This window comes from Anguilla anguilla, chromosome 5 (assembly GCF_013347855.1).
Source record: "Anguilla anguilla isolate fAngAng1 chromosome 5, fAngAng1.pri, whole genome shotgun sequence".
Taxonomy (NCBI): domain Eukaryota; kingdom Metazoa; phylum Chordata; class Actinopteri; order Anguilliformes; family Anguillidae; genus Anguilla; species Anguilla anguilla.
In genome coordinates, this window is record NC_049205.1 from 40635169 (window position 1) to 40656834 (window position 21666).

General features: G+C 40.5%; 1 protein-coding gene across 8 annotated transcripts in view; it reads right to left on the reverse strand.

The window, feature by feature from the left end:
* Positions 1-21666, reverse strand: part of ppfibp2a (PPFIA binding protein 2a) — a 52627-nt gene that overhangs the window by 20951 nt on the left and 10010 nt on the right. For 4 of the 8 annotated variants that reach the window (XM_035417908.1, XM_035417905.1, XM_035417909.1 and 1 more), the window contains exons 2-5: positions 18860-18964; positions 14705-14913; positions 6086-6172; positions 4588-4701 (exon numbers count right to left, since the gene is read on the reverse strand). In XM_035417908.1, coding sequence (XP_035273799.1) covers positions 4588-4701; positions 6086-6172; positions 14705-14913; positions 18860-18923 — 474 coding nt within the window. In that variant the 5' untranslated portion in view covers positions 18924-18964. Of the gene's footprint in view, positions 1-4587; positions 4702-6085; positions 6173-9867; positions 9900-10147; positions 10529-13337; positions 13606-14704; positions 14914-18859; positions 18969-21666 lie in introns of those variants that run through there. The other 4 variants (XM_035417906.1, XM_035417913.1, XM_035417912.1 and 1 more) reach the window with 4 other exon arrangements.

Below are 21666 nucleotides of genomic sequence, written 5' to 3' on the forward strand. Positions count from 1 at the left end.
AGAAATCCCAGGAGAGGGAACGTGTGTCCAAGGTAGAACAGGTGGCTTTTGTTTTGCACAAGGCCTATACATCAGACACACTGAAGTCCTGTCAAGCCAAAAACTCTCACTGACTTGCCAGTAGCACAAGCTTCTTGCAGGCTTTCTTTATCTGAACTCAGAGTTAGAGGTATGTCACTTTACTAAAACAGCTATTAATGATTATCAGTTATGAATTTAGAATATTGCTCGCAGGGAAGGATTTATTTGGCATAAATCCATATTTGGAAGAGCCACGTCCAGCTTACCAGTTTTAAAACAAGACATTATCTGAGCATCGTAGAGATTGCAAGGGGAAAATATAAGCCATGTCATCAGAAAAAGAAAAACAGCTGAAAACATGATTACTTCAAGGAAACAGTAAACTGCGATTCTTCAGCATTGCCACAGATTGCCATTCAATTTGCTACGTGGCAGTAACATTATTTCCAGTTAAAGTAATACTGTAGAAGTGTTGAGTCAAGCATTTGAAAGAATTCTTTCAATGAACATCAATCAGAAAAGAATCCTTCTTTGAATTTGAGTGAACAAATAGATATGGATGCTAAGAGGATATATCCTACCTTATTTTGCAGTCAGAGTAGTATAGCAGTAATCATTTTGCTTGCCTAGGCTATGCATCTGGCCATATGCCACAGGATCCTATACTTGCAGCGCACATCAAACAGTGAGAGATGGCTCACAGCTTGCTCATAGTGTTGTGTGGTGAGGGGAGAATTCGGTCAGGCATCTCGTGCTTTTGAAATAGGAATCTTTCTGGAGCCAGAGGCGTGTCCGACCACGCTGAACAATTGCAGGTGGAATTCTGGGATTGATTCCACCTGTTCACACGGGCAGGGAACCAGGAAAGGGCACTATGCCCAAAGCCCAGCGTATCACAAACCACCCACATTCCAAAAATGATTTAAAAATTGCGTGTGTGTGTGCGTGTTTACACACAGTGCCGTCCGTAAGTATTTGGACAGTAACACTATTTTTGTTGTTTTGGCTGTACTCATTGAATTTGAAACAAAACAATGAATATGAGGTTAAAGTGCAGGATGTCAGTTTTATTTTAAGGGTATTTACATCCATACTCAGCCATCCATGTAGGAATTACAGCCCTTTTTATACATAGCCACCCCCCCCCCCCACCCACCAAAAGTAACTGGCCAATTGAAAATCATTTTAAACAAAGCCATTGTACTTAGTATTTGGTTGCAAATGATTTGCATTCAATGACTTCCTGAAGTCTGTGAAACATGATAACACCAGACGCTGGGTATCTTCCCCAGTGATTCTTTGTCAGGCCTGTACTACAGCCATTTCCTGTTCATTTCGTTTTTGCCTTCAGTCTTGTCTGCAGCAAGTAAAACACATGTTCAATTGGATTCAGGTCCGGTGATTGACATAGCCAGTCAAGAACATGTTGGTACAGGTTAATACTCATCTCATCTGTCCATACGACTTTGTTGCAAAACTCTAAAGGTTTTTAATGTTTTTAGCAAACTCTAATCTGGTCTTTCAGTTCTTGATGCTTACCAGTGGTTTGTATCTTGTAGTGAACCAGAACGCTGGTTATGCTGGTGTAGTCTTCTCTTCATTTTAGTCTTTCACACATCTATGTGTACATCCTGGAGAGTGTTCTTGATCTGTTTAACAGTTAAAAATGGTTTTCCTTCCTTTTTTTGAAAGTGTTCTTCGGTCATCCACTTATATGGTCTTCCGTTGTCTACCAGGTTGTTTGCTATTGCTGAGCTCATCAGTTTTTGCTTCTTAACAATGTACCAAACAGTGGGTTTTAACAATCCTGAGTTTTGGCTCTGTCTCTGATGGATTTATTCATATTTTTCCACTCCATGATGGCCTGCTCTACTGGCACTGGGACTTCTTTGGCCCTCATGCACAGATAACAGTAACAGACTCCAAATAATAATTCCACACCTAGAATAACTTTCTTGTGCATGAACTAATGATGCAAAAACACTCAACTGGCCAAGAAACAGCTGAGCAGCACTAATTGTCCAATTACTTGTGGCCTCCAAAATGGTGGACTATGTATAAAATACAGCTGAAATTCCCACAAGGTTCACCTAATGTGGGTGCAAATTAAATCCAAGTCTGCACTTTGATCTCATCATTGTTTCATTTCAAATCCAACATGCTGGAATACAGAAAAAAAAGAACTACATTTGTGTCACTGTCAAAATACTTAGACTGCACTATATATATATATATATATATATATATATATATATATATTACACTACTCTGAAATACTGACACATGACTATGCCACCAAGTATGTTGGCTGTCATGGAAACCTGGAACCCATTGCCCTGGACTTCCTCCTTGAATACTGAATCAAACAACCAGTTGTGTTCAGGATTTCTTTCAAACCTGGGTGTAAGAGGCTTTACTTTGTACAGTTATTAAAGCTAATATTATAATTTTTCCCCTGTTAACTCCTGCAGAAACCCATAGATAGGCTACTAAACTGTTCATGCTTGGTTTAGGCAAAAAAAAACAAACAAAAAAAACCAGCTAAACAGATAATCATGGGGCAAACTTATGTAAGAAAACAACACAGTGATGTTGTGGTGCACAAATATAGTTCTCAGTGTGGACGTGGACAAAGGGCAAAGTCTGGCCACGAGCCTGCCAAAGAAATAAACCTACACTGGGAAAACAAATACAGTTATTTGTAGCCGTATAAGAAACCCTCTGCTGTACATATGCCGGAGGCCTGTAATGTGAAATCTAACAAGCAGCTTCCACAGGAAAACAGAACTGCCTTTGTTTCCCATTTAGAATATGTCTTTTTTATCATTTTCCTGTTGTGTCTACTGAAATATTTTACTGTAAAACAAGAATATGTTGAGGTTTGCAGTGCCCGTGTTATTCAAATCTTCTTAAACTGAGATTTATTGAGGTAGCAAGGGATTTTTTTTATTGCAGATTAATGCATCCTGTCTTCTAACTGAAGACATAAGAACTTAACTTAATTTTAATTTATACTTAATATTCAAATATTCACTATATATTTATATTCAAAATGAAATCTTTATTTGTGAGCATTAGGCCTGTAGACCTTGCCTTCAGTTGGCATTCCAACTGATCCCAAAGATGCTGGATGCGGTTGAGGGCTCTGTGCAGGCCAGGCAAGGTGTTCCACACTGCTCTCTCCAAAACCATTTCTATATAGACCTCATTGTGTGCTCAGGGGCACTGTCATGCTGAAACAGGAAAGGACCTCCCCCAAGCTGTTGGGAAAGCACAGAATCGTCTAGATGGTGATTGTATGCTGTGGCATTAAGATATGCCTTCACTGAAACTAGGGGGCCTAGCCCAAACCACAAAAAACAGCCCCAGACCAAGGGGTATCCAGATCATATAGTGTGTTTTATACACCCTTGCACAGTAAATTCTACCCCGCTGTTGTGGGACCAACCCGCATGGTACATTCCTCAGTGATGTGTCTGAAGCCAGTACAGATAACTTCATCAAACTGACTTAGCCCAGCATTAGGATCCTGAACAGATCTCTAAGCTGAAATTCAACAATCAGACAACAATTTGGCACCACAACTCTAGTGTTCCTCAGTGAAAAAGGCAGAGCCTTAAGATCCTTTTGGTTGGGAAAAAGGAGCTGAACTTTCTCAAAATCAAGACACAGAATGTGTTTGATTCTAAATGTGGTGCAAATGCGTTATTTCACATCCAGGTCAAGACACGGTGACAGACAATGCTGTTGATGTCTCTGCACTGCTCTTCTGACAGTTCATCTATAGCATTGAAAAGATATGACCAAGTACATAAAGTTTCTTATTTTTTTAGTGAAGCAGGAAATAAATCACTTGTTTTCATTTACTTTTCCAAGGTTAAGGACAAATATTACAAATCCAGGCATTCATTAACCTGAAGAAAACTTCTGAGGTTGTTTATGGGATGATTATCAGTTTCATTTATGAGGTCTGAATTCAGCCAGGGAAGAAAGGGAAAAGTCTTGCTTTTCTCTCTGTAAAAACCTCACAGACTTTAGGTTTAGAGTAACCTTGTGAGAAAGAAAAGTGAAACTACTCTGTGCACGCGTTTCATAATTGAACTTCCTCTTGTCTGCAGCACATGACCACGTACACCGCACACAGGCACTTGTCCACATGCAAGTTCTCTACGTTAAGGATATGTGAATACACAGCCAGTATGCTGTAAACACCAGCACAATGTCAATGTCAATATGGCACAGTAAAAACAGGACACAAAGTCAAGTCTAAGGGCATGGAGCTAAATTACAACAGCGCCATTATGAAGGAAACCACACCTTAGTTTATCAATGACTCTGTGTATACTCTTATTTCATGCAAAATTCAGCTGATTTCATTTCATTCATGTTCTCACAGTGAGTGGAAATGTATGGTTCCACCTTATTTTTCCCCACGTCTCCCTATTCTACAACAGTAAGTACATACACATACAAACAAAAATACTAACAAGGACAGAAATACAGGCCTGTTGTCATTTACAGATCAAGTTCATTTCATGTGATATAAAAGTGGAGTAAAGCTCTTACCTGCTGTAGCATTTCCTCAGTGGAGCTGAGCTTGTGTTGGTGCTCATCCAGAGAGCTCTCCAGGTCCCGAATCTTCTCCCCCTGAGCCTCCACCTGCTCTGTGAGCACGCTCACCTGCCGGGCAAGAAGGACAGGCTCAACGACCAGATAGCCACCCCCCCTCTCCTCCCCTCCCATCCTGTCCCACGGTCCTGTCTTGGGAAACGTGCCAATATGCCGCACCTTCATAGAGAAGCTCACCCAACTGCCCGAGCATAGTTTCACACTGGCTCTTTGTTGCACTAACTTTTCCACTGTACTTCTGATGAGGACACACTATTCACTGGAAAAAAATTAATTGAATTTGTGTCATGCTCTGAGATTCCAGTTGGTTCAGGTCAATGTGGTGTAAAGCAGGTCAAAAGGTAAACCAAACCACCTGCAGGGAAGCCATAACCAATCATCTTATGACTTACTCAGCACATAGCTGGCCCCACCAATCTGGAGAGGTTTTAAGAAAGGCTGGAGTAATGTGCTGCTGAGTGAATAAGGACAACAAGCTTTTGCCCAAAATCCAAAAATCTTGTACAACCTCTTAATAGAAGTCAAAACAGCATAAGCCAAATAGATACGTGTCATTCAGATTACAGTAACTATAGAGCAGAGGTGGGCAATGAGGGCCATATCTGTTTCTAGTTTTCATGCCAACTTATGGCCTTAAAGGGGAAATAAACACTAAATAACATTTTTTGTGTGTTCTAAATCTGAGTATCCTGTCTCCATTTGATATATCACATTAGTCCTACAGTAAAGAAAAACAAAAATCCAATTAAGCTGTGCCACCACAAAAAAAGCCATGCACTGCCACCCAAAGGTGAAAAGCTTATTTCATTTTACCTGGTGCCCAGCCACATCTGTCATGTAGAAGTAGGCTTTTACCTACCAGTGTCGGTGTGTAAAGTACTAGGTGCAACTAGGTAGAAACAAAAACTAGTATACACACCGGCCCACCAGAATCGGAATTTCCCACCTCTGCTGTAACATAATACTGCCCCAGCTATTACAAATATCTACAGATAAAACTGTGAGACACCTGACAAATTGCATGGCTCAGATTCTTATGATAAATCGCAGGACTCATACTTGCCCAGATATGTTTGATTCACAATTACAATGTGCAAGAGTAAAATGGAGCCTTTCACTGTCACTGCACATACCACATAAAAGCAGCCTTTGTACCTGTCCCCAGTTTTGTATGTTTGTGCTGTTTGACGTTCTTTGTTTTGATATTAAGTACTTAGGAGGCTTTGACTGGTGCTGTATGTGTCTCGTCCTTGTTCTTCACAGTGTTTTATTTTGGGCAAATAATGTGTTAGCCGTGGTTACCATTAAAGAAACTGTCATACGTAAATGCTTTTTTGGGAGGTGTGTAATATTTTGTGGAGGTTTCAGAGTGTCCAGACTCTCCACACACACAATGAACAACATAGCAGAGGACAAACAGCCGGAAACACCTCACCTGAAGCACCAGCGACTCTTTGTCACCCTCTAAACGTGACAGGCGGTCTTGATATGTCTCATTGTTCACTGGCACCTGGAGGTTTACCTGCAGAGAAACAAAGGCAGAGTACAACCATCAAAAAAGAGAATCAACGAGCCCCATTCACTGTGTACACTGAGAGATTCTGCAAACGGCATTTATGCCAGGAGTACAATATATTTTAAAAAGAGAGCAGACACACAGAGGAAAAACAAGAATACTGATCTTTGCAATTCAACAAAGGTAGCAGTTAAGCCTGAATTACTTCAGTTCTGTATTTTATAATCTTTGGAGTCTTGAATGTCTTTTAGCTGAAAAACAGGGCTCTCCATATGCTTAGTGCTGTGTAGTGTGCTGCTGAGAAAAAAAAAAAAGAAAAACAATCTGGCTTTACTTAATGCTCTCATGTCCAAAGGCTATTCGAAACTGAGAATAACTTGCACAGCAACTTGTGGCGATACGATCTGTTGACACATTAATACATTTTGACACATCATTATTTTTTATTCGAGAAACTGCTCAGTTAAGGCTGAAGTAGCCTTGCTCTTTCTAGGTTTTTCTGTATCCTCACCAATATAAAATCTGACCAGAAAAGCACTGTTTTTGAGGATAAGCCTGCCCAAACTGCAGGCAGGAACTTAGCTGATCCAACAGGTCAACAATCTACTATGAAAAGCTGTGTGTAGTAAATTTAGAACTGATACCAAAGAAATTAGTGCTCAACAGGAGGGTTGAGCTGCACTAACACAGTTCCGCAGTTATGCCGTGCAACATTAATAGAACCAAAATATCATGCATATTACAGAAACAAAGATGGAACTACCACTCAATGCAAACTTTTGCACTGGAACATAACTACATAGTGTGTCCTGAGGAGCCTATAGGTACAATTTTGCGCACAAAAATAGCTGGAATGTTAACTAAATGCGACACGAGCTGCATTAAGTTCCAGTCTGATTGCTTTAACGGTGACCTGTGAAACATTTCCCTCATTTGCTTGTTGGCCACAAAGGTCTCCAGTGTTTCCCACAACAATTTTTTTGTCAACATCTGCTCACTGACTTGTCTGTGACAGACACTCATTTGCAATCAAATACTTCACTTTACCAACCATGACTAATCATAAATGACAGCAAACTCAACGCGTTTTCTCGGCAGTAGCTTTCAAAATTTTAACCAGAAAACTGCAAACCATGCACTCCATTCCAGTTAATCAAACTTTATTTGCAACATTTGTGCTGTTTTTTTTTTTTTTGTGACAACGCAGCAACGTAACTTCACTGACAGCAAACATGGATTAACCTCCAAAAAGTGATACATTTATGTGATGTCAATGAAAGTGATAAAAGTGAAAAAAGGCCGTTTATGTTATGGTTGACTTAAGTAGGGGTCATCATCACTGAAGCATAAAGCCATGCCCAGCTTACTGTCGTCAGTTCACACTAAAAAAATTCAAAGTGAAAACTTCCACAAAATGCAGATTTCTGCTACTTCAGAAGCAAAGGGACATGCAGTTGTAGAAATTACATGATATGGCAGAGCACTTAAAGCTCTTTAAAGGATGTTAATATCCAGATTTCTTAGCAGGGTCTTGGATTTGTCAATGCAAAATAACTGTTGAGTAAAATACAGAAGGGTCTTATCATGTAAATAAGCATAGCCTGTCAGGGGTTTTCTTCGTAGCATCAACAGAATGCTGCTTGTCATACATGATCATCCCTTTTAAGAGTGGGAACAGCTGGAAAGATTAAAAATGTCACTTGTCATGCCTGGGCTTTATCCTGCTGGTGGACCTCTCATGGGCTTTTTTTCTGTCTGTATTTCTGGGAAACTAGTTTAATGTGACAGCAGCGTGAAAGGCGTTTTTGAAATTGCCATAGAGCCAAGCTACTCACCAGAACCCGATGTCTTCCGTGCACGGCAAGACAGTTAACAGTTATGTATAGGCATTTAAGAAATCCATTGAACCTTTGCTGGTCACCACATAAGACATGTTGTATTTTGTTTGGAATGGCAATTAACTAAAAAGGCAGCAAAAGAAAATATAGACCCATCGGAGGTTACTATAAGTAGTCCTGACTCAAAGTTAGTTAGGAAATAGACGGAAAAAGAAAATCCACAGTGGTCTTTACTGAGCACAGAGGTGACCACTACTGTGGGCTGTTATATTAAAAAAGGAACCAGACATGGTTCAGGCTTTCTCCTGCTATAGCATATGGGGAAAATATTTTCTTTCAAAATATTCAATCAATCAAAGCAGAAATGCAGTCAACACTTCAAAGTTAAGTTCCGCATTGACCAAAAGTTTTTTTTTCCTTAATTTTTTTATTATTTATTATTGGAAAATGAACTTGTTCCAAGTACTGGCATGAGTGCCCTTACCACAGCATTGGTACCATTCAGTAGAGCACTCACAAATGTGCAAAAGTTAACTAGAAGTTAAAATGAGATTGAAATTACAATACGGTGCCACAATAAGCACATGTATATACACTTCAATTCCATTTACTGTGCAGCGATCACACTATTAATGCCACTTGACCTTGGAATTTCCAATGTATGAAAATGCAATTATAAAACCCTCAATATTGCATTAATACTGGTTATCATTCACAAAAGCAAAAATCACAGTTGGTCTGAGCCTATGTTGCAAAACCACACGAAGGAATTCCGATTTTCTCTCTCCCATTGCGATGTTCAAGAAACTAACAATACACCGCTTTTAAAGCACACTGTGGACTGTGACACAGACCGTTAACCGAAACAATTAGCAGAAACCACAGAGGCCCCATTCTCTGATTCATGGAGACTCGGGAACGCTGGAATGCCCTTATTTTGGCCCTAACAAAATGCCCAGAAGACCCTTAGAGCTGTGCATTCGCACAGGGAATAACAATGATTCACATGGCAATTATTACAGGTGTCACAGCCAAGAATGTGAAGTAATAAATGGGTGAGGCAAGCACTATTTCACAATAATTGGGAGGCAACATCTGGTGGCCCTGTGACTGTGAGCAGTACCCCCTTTTCAACTGGAGAGCTTTACCTGTGCATTTCATTTCAGGTCAAGTAGCCCATTATTAAAGTTTATTTATTAAACTTAAACAGCATTTGTAGGCAAAAGGCAATTTTCCATTTCAAGGGGTACAGGGTTATCTCCCCCACTTGGGTTTCCCAGCATTCTCCATGTCATAAAGTCAGCTGCGTAACCACAATAAAACAATTTCAAAAATATTTCCATCCTGTAATATTCCAGCAGTATGTCTACAGTTACAGCTTTCTCTGAACGTAGATCTCCCACCATTTGGCTTGCTCTAACCTGTCACCCATGCTAGTTTGAACACAGCCTTCTCATTCCTATTCAACGTGTTCCTTGTCAAAACATTAACCACAAAGAGCGATGAATCAATCACATTTCTGGAGAATTCTCAACAGGTACAAGTGTGACATTTATTCTGTTTTTCCTTTGGTTTTCCAATAATCATGGATACACCATACAGTGTTTTAGTGCCTCTCTCCTAATATATTTATGGACTGAAGTTCAAGCGTTCTACAGCAGCTTTTCCCAGCACAGCACAATGAACCTTGTTGTTTTCATGTAGTATCAGTATCACAAGATAGTGAACACAGAGGCTACAGCACAAGAATTTCAGTTGAAAAGAGTCCGTTGAAGAAAAAAAAACATGTAACATTAGCAATTACTTTTTAAATTATAATTTGGTGTCAGGAGCAAAAACTAACTGGACTGGATGATGACTTACCCCATTGCAAATAAAGCTTCATAAATATCTGCCTGGAAGTGGAGCACAGTAAACACTGTGTGAGAACAAAGCTCTTTTTAAATCCAGATACCAGCAAATCTTTGAGGAAAACCAGCTGAACTTTGACCCCCTGTACTAACCACAAAATGATATTCTCATGAGAACTATAAAAAACCATGTGGGAAAGTGTCTAACATAATGTCTTGCAAAAACAAAAAGTAACCATCACTAAAAATATCTGGGGGACAACACTAATATATCTCAGAAAAACCATGCTTACCTTTTTAAGCCAAGTGAAATGCTTGTAAAAATCTATATCACTCTCCATGCTGTATTCCCATTGTTGCTTTAGCTTGTAGTCATTTTTTGAAGTAACTCTCACTGGCAGATGATCACGCACTGCACAGCCAGGTCAGATACAGCGTAGGGCTGTGAGGACAGAGGAGCTCCCCCATGCTCAAGCTCCCCCCCCCCCCACTCTCTGTCCTGATGCACAGTAGCAGCGACTGTGAGAACCCAGCAACCAGCAATCACTTTTGATTCAGCTCCCAAAGCATCAGGTCGGGAGCAAAGAGCGCCAGGCAGAGCAACGTGCTCTAATATCAGGCTGCAATCTTTGGAATCGTTACAACTGGCCTAGCCCTCTCTCTCTCTCTCTCTCGCTCTCTTTTGCTCTTTCTCTCACTCTCTATCTCTATCTCACTCTCTCTCCTACCTTGTTTTCTCTCTGACTCTCTCTCCTGTCTTTCTACCCCCCCCCTTTCCTCCTCTCTCTCTCTCGGCTGCTTTTATTAACTGAAGGTCTCCACAGTGCTTGGTGTAAATCCAAAATTAGAAGCCTTTTGGGTGCTCTTTGGTGGGGACGGAGGAGTACAAAAACATTCTCAGAAGAACAGTTCCTTCAGAAAGATGAAGCGATTGGGAGATTGTGGTGAGGGGGTGTGTCCCTGCTGTGTACTTAAACACCGACTGGAGAGCATTCCCCCCAGGGTCCTCCTTCCTGTGGCTCACTGAGCATTCCTGAGCAAGAACGTATGACTCCCCTTGAAACGTAAAAATGGTACCAGAACCAAAAACAGCGCTACACCTGGTGTTCCTTATGCAGCAGAATACAGATACCCCCCTTCAGACCGTGCCTGCTGAAACACTGCCAAAGCTCCTGCCCAGCGCTACTGCTGGTGATGCAAGAGTAGCGGAGCATGGTGGTGGTGGGGGGGTTTCAGCTGGCATCACAGTGCTTGCAGGCGAACAGCAGGGATTTCTGGGATCTCCCTGTCTGCTTCAATCTCTGTGACATTCTCACATCCCTGCTTGCGGGGGCATTTCCTGTTTACGTCACATGGGATTGTGGAAATGTTGCGCCTCGGACTGGAAACTGTGAGGAGGGACCACTAGAGTGAGCCGCCACTGGGACCGTTAGAGTGAGCTGCCACATATGATTCTGTGCTCTGGTGTCAGATATATATGCACAACAAAAGTAGCCATTAGTATTAGGGTATTTATGTCTTGGCTTTAATCCAAAAATAATATTTTGCATATTCTCTTTGATGGGATCAGGCCAATTAATGTTGTAATGGTTTGGAATTGGGAGACCTTGTAAGGATGCTACAAAGGATAAAATTGAGGTTTTTAATGTAATTATAATACTTTTTTTTGTTATTATAACAAAATAACTAGCATAAGGCTGGGTGATTTCACTTACGTCACAAGAACTGAACTATTCAGGTGAGCCTAACTTAAATTTAACTATACTAATGAAGACAGCACAGTTAAGGTCTATATGTATAATCAAATGTGGAGCTAGAGACTGAATTCCCCTGTCGTTTACAGATCATCATCCTGCCCTGTTTGTCTATGAAAGTGGTTGTCAGTTCTGCTCCCTCATATTCCTACAGACCCAGCACCTGGTTATTACTCTGATCCACACAGCTATGGGACTGGATGCATGCTGAAAAACACACAAATACACACATGCATGCATATACTGTATGCACGCACACACGCGTGTACACATGAAATCATACATGCGCAGATACCTGCGTGCACATAAGCACACCCTCACATACGCATGCACGCTCACTCTTCTAACATGCACGGACATGACAACATACATACATGCGCATGCAAATTCACAAGCATGTAGGCATGGACACACAGAACAAGCACAAACACATCCATGCATGCACAAAGTCATACAAACACACATATATGCACAGACACACACACACATATCCACTCACCACACTCCCAGCTGTACACGAACATTAAATATGAATCCCTACTTTTTCAGAGAAGCTTGCAAAGCAAATTTAAATGGAAAGCATTACACTGAAGGGGTTATAAATATCTCAGTGTTCCTACAGGGGAAACTGGACAGCAGCATCACCCTCAGCAATGGACACATCCAGGATTTGAACTCACAAACCACAGGCTCAGAGTCTTCTCTCTGACAGACCAGGACTACCCAGCTTTTGCTCATCTACTCCTGGCAGACACTGTCACATAATCAATTCCTGCTTCAATCATATGGCCTCATGTGAAAAAAGAGCAACACATGCTCTTCAGATTTCCTGTCCATAGTGTGACCCCCCCCCCCCCCCCCCCCCCGCCCCCCCCTTTGAAAGACAGAGCCCTGGCTTTAATTTGGGAGCATGTGTGCCTTATTCAGCATCAGGGCCACAGGGCTCTGTGTTCCTGTGTGGTGTGGCACTAGAGACCCCTGGAGTACAGAATGCGGTAATCCCTGGTACACGCACTCCAGCTGTGGATTCACCACATTTGCTGCTCGATGCTGTTAGAATACCGATTACAATGAGCCTTGCTCGTTTTGGTAACCGGCTACATATTCAATCGTGGTCTTTTTTCACAAACAACATGCCAATTACAACCCACCGACAAGCTGACTTTGCATTCTCAGTCGTGATTCCCAAATGCTCCCGACAGCAGCCCATGTCAACGCTTGCGCTGAGAGACACAGAACCGCAAACGACTAAATAAGCAAAAAACGCTTAAGCTAATTATAGCCTTCGTGAGAGTACTCATCCTTGACAAACAATACGAACAAGTGGTCTGAGCAACTTCAAACTGCCCACCATCAGCCAAAGCGATAGTAAGCTCTCCTTACACAGTGCTGTTAATCAGCAACAGATTTTCCACTGCTGAGGACGGATCACAGAATAGAGAGAGAGTACTGGAGAGCTGGATGAAAAAGCCATATGTGTAATTATATACATCCTGCCTGGGTGTTTACCACATGTCTGATATCAAAGACCTGCAGTGATGAACTAGCGCGGTCTCAAACGTTGCTGAAGCGCAAGCAGCCGTGCACAGAGAGGTCCCTTTCCCCGCATTACGGACGCATGCAGTGGGGGCTGCCCCAAAATTAGCCACAACTCACTGACACTCTGTAGTTCTCCGAACTAGACCTTCGAATCTGAGCTTCTCCAGGTTTCGGCTGGGTTCTGACTTACCTCCTCGCACCCAGGGATGTTTCAGCAGCTCTGAGCGTGGTTCGGGAAAGAGGCAGAGGGAAAAGGTGGAGTGACAGAGAACGGAGGCGGTGGAACAGGAAGTTGAGCTCAACCCTGTCGGAGCCTCAAAGGACTCAGACTCCGACTATTTACTACATCCAGCCTTCCCCAATTCATAGGAAGCCAAAATAAGCTACAGTCTTAGGCAATCCAGGATCTGGGACCCAGAAATACCCAAATGCCTTTCTGGTACACAGAATACTCTTTGTGAGTTATACGATTAAAATGACACAGGGCTTATCAATGGCACCAGTTCTTTCTGACTCTGTCCTGGGTACGCCCTGATTACCCTTTTCATTCTAAGGGTAAGAGAAATTAAAAAGCCAAGGGTGACCTTGTTGGGTCCTAGAGCATCTGAGCCGGACAAAATATGCACAACCCAGTTCAATAGTACAAACGGTTTTATTTTACGGGCACTCGGGAGGCAGTGTGTCACCCAACTGTCTCAGCAAACATTCAGTCAGACATCGTTTTACACACTTAATATGGTTCCTGTGACTTTTGATAAGGAGGGTATGTCACTTGTCACTGCACGCGGCCACAGAGAAAACTGTCTGAAATGATGACTCAGCATATTCTGCATGCTTTTCTGTCATTTTCAACTTGTTTATAAGTTATGTGAGCTCTGACCTGCTTATCTATGTGTTACACACTTCAAAGGCATCAACGCTCTGCTGTAGCAAAGCACAAGCCAATCCACTAGCACACACGTATTGTAACCTATAATTGCTAATTTCTTTACCGGCATCCATCAAACTGAAAGCTAGCTGTTTCCACAACTGTTTTTCACTAGACATGTTCAATTTACATTACATTTAGGCATCCTATCCAAAGGGACTCGCATCCTGTAAATGATGATGAAACATCAGGAACACCTTAAAAATGACAAGCTATTGTATTTGTACAGGCCTATTTTCATAAAACTACTTTATAGGTCTACTTTAAAAACTAATAAAACACCATACTGAATATGACTCTTTAAAAATGTCTTTAATTTAATAGAGGTGAATAATTCTGTCATTCAGTGGTGTTTTGAATACTTGCCCTGGAGACAGCAGAAGAGAAAATGAGAACCTTCATTGCTTTATTGTCTCAGCATAAGTCCTTATTAAGATTAACTCACAAACCCATTACACAGACCCATTTAAATACTGTAGCTAGATTTTTAAAGAAGGAATCCATTTTCATTACCTGGCAGAGGTGTACGTATAACTGCCAAATCCTACTCAGAATGTGAATTGGCAACACTGTTTGGCACACACAGTGTCAGTACCCTCACCAGAAGGACTATACTGTAAGTAACTCACCATGCCCCTCTCCAGCCACTGCATGAGGATCTCGGCGGTGTTGTTGGGGAGGTGTTTCCGCACCAGCACCCGGTCCCCATCAACGGCCTGCATCTCTATGGCAGCCCGTAGGTCCTCCGCGAGCTGCAGCACCTTCTGGGGTCCGGGGTACGCCGGGGAGCCCAAGTCGAACAGGCCGCCGCCGCCGAACTCCGCCGCAGCCTTGGACCCTGCGCCACAGAGGGACATCTTTAAGGAGAGAGGCAAATGTCTCCCTGTCCTGCTACACTCCCACTGTTACCGGCGTCCACTTGACTCCGGTGTAAGCGAACTGAACAGTTGCGTCTCGCAGCTGTGGTGAGGGTTAATGGCTGTGCCACACACGCACGGACATCTGGAGAACATGGCACTGCCACAGTGCCGCCTGCCAGCCATTTCCACTGCAAATGTTTTTCTTTTTTTTAATAGAACATATGTAATTTTTGGAAGAGACGAAAATAGTACACACAAGTCAAAAACCTGTGATTAAACCACTGCTCTCATATGTTATCCAGTAATACTGGTCAGGACAAGCGATGTTAAAAATTGTCTAGCCCTTGATGAGGTTACTGGGAGAAGTCTGTTCATTAGTAAGGGAAAACACACCATGGGGACATTTTAAAATCAAGTGCAACTGAAACTTGACAAGAACGGGGCATAGAAGTGATATTCCTTCTGACACATTACAACAACTGAACCCATCCTTGGATTGCCTCATCCTCTTCCTCACTGACTCACTGTCCAGAAGTGGCTAGCAATGGGACAGTGTAAACACTATTTAAGGAACAGCCTCCTCAGTGCATAGTTACATGTGGACACTCTGGCGGGATACTGCGGATGTTAGTGGGTGGGTCATGTGACCTATCCGGCCAAGCAGAATTGTGGAATTGAATGAACGGCAAAGAACTTTGTACAGCTGAGTGAAGAGCAGCCTGTTTCTTGAAGTCCAGAGCCCTCAGGGCTTGTGAGCATCTTCAGCCAGCAAGATGTGCCTCAGGTTTGCTGCCAAATATGCATGCAGCTGGTCACTGGCAGAATAAACCAAGGAAATAGCTCTCCACCAGGTAGAAAATACCCTATAAATTGAATGAATTATTTTACAAAACCACGGCAAAATGTATCTCCTTCTACAGGCTTTTCAAACACATTTCATTCAAATGTGCTTTGAACCACATTTTAAAACACATTCTCCTTAGTAGATCTAAGACTAATGCATTATAAAAGTGATACTGTGCTTACATCTCTATAAATGCAATGCAAAACCGAAAAAGAAAGCTGAACAGATTTGTAAAATACCACATATTCTTGAATGTGCCTGGGATTTTCTGCTTAGAAACCCCCCCCCCCTCCCAAAAAAAAAATATATATATATTATTCACATCTTGTAATTTATTTACTAAGCAGACTCCTGATCTGAACCACCATCATACAAATCCTGACTACAAAGAATTTCCTGAACCACTTTCAGGTTCTCGCACCATCATCACTCCTTTTGAACAAGGGATTTGAGCATGAAATCTTGAGCACCAGAACTTTTGAGTTGCAGGAAATTCCAGTTCAATTGTCATTTGCTGACATGGTGAAGTCGATGGGAACATTCTTATTCATTTATAACTGACCACAACGCTAATAAGGAAGACTTTTCAATGATATTGGGTACACAGAAATTACAACAAAGCACAATTTCATTTGAGCAGCAGGTTCAAAAATAACCAGTAGATGGCGCTCAATCATTTTAGCTGATCTATTCTATAATTCACATCAATGAAGGAATCAGCTTGTAAATGCAGCAGGCTTTTTAACAAAGGATTCTTCTATCTAATAATACTATAATCATTGTTTAGTGAGTGCGCACACTGCTCACAAAGAACTTACTTTTAATTTCATATTTTTGACATCCTTGTGTTTAATCATATCAACTAATGTTGTATTCAGTTATTTTTGAAAGGACATTTTTAAATTACTATAAATTATGTTCAATTGACAAAACAAAGTACACTGTAACCATTAATCATCCTCATAATGTATTCATGTATGAAGAAATGATAAGTAAATGCTAATTATATGACATGAAAATAATAAATTAGTCAAATGGCTCACTGAGAAATAGAGGTTCCTTGATAAATGTATTTTAAATGTTTACAGTCTAATTATATTCCTGTTTAATGGAGTGAGTTATTTTACAGCAATGAGAACAAAAAAAGAACCCCATTCTTTTAATCAGACATGCTCACATTCATGTAAGAAATACAGAGCTTATGGTCCTGTATGCACACTGCATATTACAGCACTGTGAAATGTCAACTAGATGAGCAACCTTTTGGTTATTATGGAGGTTATTATATACACAATATAAAAACACAACATGCCTTTATCTGCCATCTGTGACATTGCAAGAGCCCTGAAGAAACGACAATCATCACAGAGGAAACCATCCTAAACCGTGGACCAAGGCAGTAATGTGGCATGGTGACTAGGGAAATTCGTACCTACTGTACCATTCAGAAGGCTATACTGTAGGTTAAAATCTGCCACTGTTCCCTCAAGAAAGGCTAGTAACCATTGCTGTCAGCAGACATTGTATTTAATACTCTACATGACTTCCCATTGCTTTTCATTTTCACTGGATGTTAAACCCTTTTACAGCTGCGGGACTTACAGGCGAGCCATGTTAGATATGTTCACATCCATTACCAAAATGGTTTATCTTGTTTAAAAAAATCAGAATGAATTTCCAGCACGTGTATGAATTTCCTTTCCCATGTGTAGACAGTGTCCTCTTTAACTCCAACTCTGATTATCAAACGGGATGCATTTTAATTAATAATTCTGTTAATTATGTTTGTCTTACTAAGCTGTGTGTGTGAGCTCATACAGAAACACCTGATACATATTAAGTTATTACTGTCAGCATGGTAGTCCGATCAGCAGTCATGTAAAATGCCCCTCAGTACCCAATCTCCCAGCTCTCAGTGGTGATGTCATTCCTGTCAAACCAGTGCTTTGAGCCTTCACAAATCCATAGCACACTTCCTTGTTTCTTCCTCAGGACAGCCCTACAGTGCTATTTGATATCCACATGTGGATTGATAAACAGTGCAGTCTGAAATGTATCACTCTCATAGAATATCAGAGGAGCAGTGACACAACTGCACAACCACAGAGACATTATATTATAGACACTGAAACAAAATCAGCTTAAGACTGAGTCTCAAGACGAGAGACTGAATTGCTTTAATGAAAACCATGCAGGCTCCTCACACGTCTTAGTTTTAAACATGAAACAAATGGCTGACAGAGTGATATGCATGTACAAGTGAAAAATATGACATTTTGCCCTCCTTTGTTCAAAATGGTGATCCCAATTATAACTTATCAATTATCAATAATTATTGTAACGATGTGTGCTGTGAACACAAGATAATAAGTGAGCTACACAACCAGAGAACAGAATGTGTAATTGTTTCACTGTTATTATATAAAATGCAGTCAAGGAGTACAAAAAGAAAAGCAGCAAGAATCAGGAGGTAGCTGCCACTGCTTTATTTATACATAAATCAGCTGCTATCACTGCATTTTCACGCATTTCACATTGTGTGCATTACTTGATGTGCATTCAGTGTGTTGAATTGTACAGGAGGGTTGTGCAACACATAGTGTGTGAGACTTAATGAGATGACGCTGTTCCTGTAACATTAGCCCTACTGAGCATTTGGTTAGTCTGGTTTTACTTGAACTTCTGTAAACATGTCACAAGTGCACTTGTCAAGAGTCAGGTCTGGAACTACACAATTATCATGTAAGAAACCAAACCTGAATCTAGATGTTTAAAAAAATAAGAACAGAAACAAAACAACATATCTTGTCATATCACTGAAAAGTAAACAGTCCTTAGTGACAAGAATTAAACACACTGTATGATTAATATTTCAGTTATTTACTTCATCTTCGATGAACAGTAGTACTGTACCTGGTTTGTTTAGTGCTTCAGTTTATGTACTGAGAAACAACATTTTAAACTTTAGATAGCTTACAGGTATGTAGTTATTGCATTGTTAAATAAGGTATGAAAAAGCAGAAGTGGACTGAAAAAGCAATGTAAAGGATCAACATCAAAGGGTCAAAGGTCACCATTACCAGCAATGATGTCATCCATTTGCTCCAAGGCAGCCTCCAGCATGTGGCTTGCATCTGATGACATGGTGACCAGCTAGTGTATCTGCTGCTCTAGTTCGCTTAGTCCTGCCAACAGTAACAAAATACAAAAACACATTCAGTCACAATGTACAAAGCCAGATTATACAGTACACCAAGTGGTTGTGTTGTTTCAAATAAATGTTGAAGCACAGATCTAGTACAACAATTAGAAAAGTTGAAATATTGCCACTACAAATTCAGCATAGATGTAATTTGGAGTCAGATATTATTGTATTAGAATTTACATTACAGTGAATTCATTTATTTTTTATAGACTTTTTATTATAGACATTATATTGACATTGATACTGATATTGATATTTCAGGATATCTGAATTTCCAAAACTTCCGGGGGACATTTGTGTTGCACGCTGTTCTCTTAGCTTCTGCTCACTAAATATACTGCCCTTGAAATAGCAAGATAAATAAACATGATGTTAGGTTGCCCAAGAGATATTTGTATGGAAGGGAGGCACCACAATGTCCTTGATGTTCCCAAGCACATCACAGCACATGCTGCATCATGTTATTGATAGTGATAGCACACTTCCTACCCAGTGGTTACTTAATCACAGCTTTTTCTCTTGGTATTTTCCGCCAGAGGGGAATACAATCGTTTGTAGAAAGAGGTCATTCTTGTACCTAGATGTTAAAAGCATAATTACAATTCTGAAGTTCTCTCTGATTTTTTTTATTTTTATGTTTTATTTTATGTTCTCAATTAGTTTTAAGATACAATGTTAAAAATCAAGTCATGTCAGTTGCCCTGAATAACAATGGCTGCCAAATTTCAGTAATATAATGTAATGCAACAGTATCCACAACAGTTATAGATTGTTTCAAGTGAGCAAATATCTGCAAAATGCAATTATTATGAGGCTTTCTGTTGTAGTATATCAATCCATAAAATTTCTAAAATCCCTTTTGACAGTAACTTGCTTTCCAAGTGAAAGTGGGTGCATATTGCTTTTGTGAAACAAGCCCTAGTTTGAGAGACAATCCTAGTTAGCAAGCTAGCCAGTCAGTTTGAGTTAAAATGTCATACCACCTAAGAAATTAATTCATGATTGGATTTGATTTAACCTAACCCTAATCTCCAAATTAAGAAATAAATAAATAAAAAGAACGATTTAATTGCAGTCTAGCCGGTTCTTACTTACTGTAGCTGCCAACGTCAATTCGGCATATTGCATATGCTAACAAAGGCGAAACTATGGAGAGCCCTTTTAGAGCCGAAGGGAATTATGGAACGATAAACATGAATGATGACTAAAAATACAAATGTAAAAAAATAATAATAATTAAAGCAATTATTCAGTAATTGCAACTCATAATTAGCAAAGGACACCACAGGCACATTGAAATCACCCACAGGAGCAGTGTAAGTCATTCCATCTGCCAAGATGTGCTACGGTTTTAGATTGCCCAAAGACTGTTCAGGGCTTCCCTTGCCATCTACTGTTTACCAACTGAAATGTTACTGGCTGCCTCTGACAGCTGCCTCAGAGCTAATCTGTAAAGTACGGAAACAGTAGGCCATGAAGAGCAACTGCACAAAATCATTGCACACATTATCGTCAATGGGATAGAAAGTCCAGGACTTGCTGTAGAGATAATGTACTTGGTGCTAACTTTAATCAGTAGTTATTCATGTTAATGCATATTTTGAAAATATGTTGGCCAGGGGAGGGAACGGTTAATCCAGCTAGGTGAACCCCACCCCCACCCCCACCCCCGCCCCTCAGCCACCATGCCACTGAATATTATCCCTTCTGATAGAACAGTGGCTGATATCTGTGTGTCAGTAGCACAATCTGCAGCCTCCCCTTGCAGTAGCTATAACTGTTGAATTGCAGAGTGGAAAACAAGCTAACTTCACACATTTCAGACATGTGTGCACTAATCCTTCCACTTAAATGCGTAAAATTCCAGTCTCAATTCAGTCAATTCAGTAAATTAAACAATTCATTTTATGAACTGAAAAATGATACAATTTTTCAAGGTGTGAATTGGCTAAAATGACAATGGAATTGACATTGATCCTGTTGCCCACCCAAAATGATGGATTATTTTGCTGATATGGGATGGGACTCGAGTTGTTTTTACACCATCCCAAATTTGGAATAAATTAGAAGGAAATAAGAACAACTAGAAAACCTGACCTCCCCTTGTACTGTCACAAGTACTGCTACGATTTATGTTTGTTTGCAATGTGCCATCTTCTCAATACTTGAAGTTAAATTCCTTCACACATGTTTTGAGTGGAATATTTCCATGGGGCTTGGGAGGTTGCCTGTAGCATTTAACCTATAATTTCGCCTTCATTCTCCTGAATCATGGTTTCTATTTCCAGTGGGATTGGAATGGGACGTTTTGTGACTGAAAGTTCAGTAGGTGCTTATGCTTTGCCTCGGAAAAGGTCATAAGTCTCTATAAACCCCAAGGTGCTGAATCAGCCATGTGTTATATGCCAAAACATTGGTTGCAGACTGTGAAATTTTATATTGATAATATATTTTTTACTGATACCACTGTTTTTCTTCACATTTGAATCTGTGTTTGACAGCATAATATGACAGGCTGATATTTTCAAGTTATTAATACTAGTTATTAATATTAATGTTTTTTTTCTTGTGACCTCTTTCAATATGATATGGTTAAACAGCTGCAATTATCCATAAAACTTACATAAGAGCTGAAGGAGGTTTGACATTTTCTTCCAGCTTTGTGCCAAGGCCAGTCTTGAA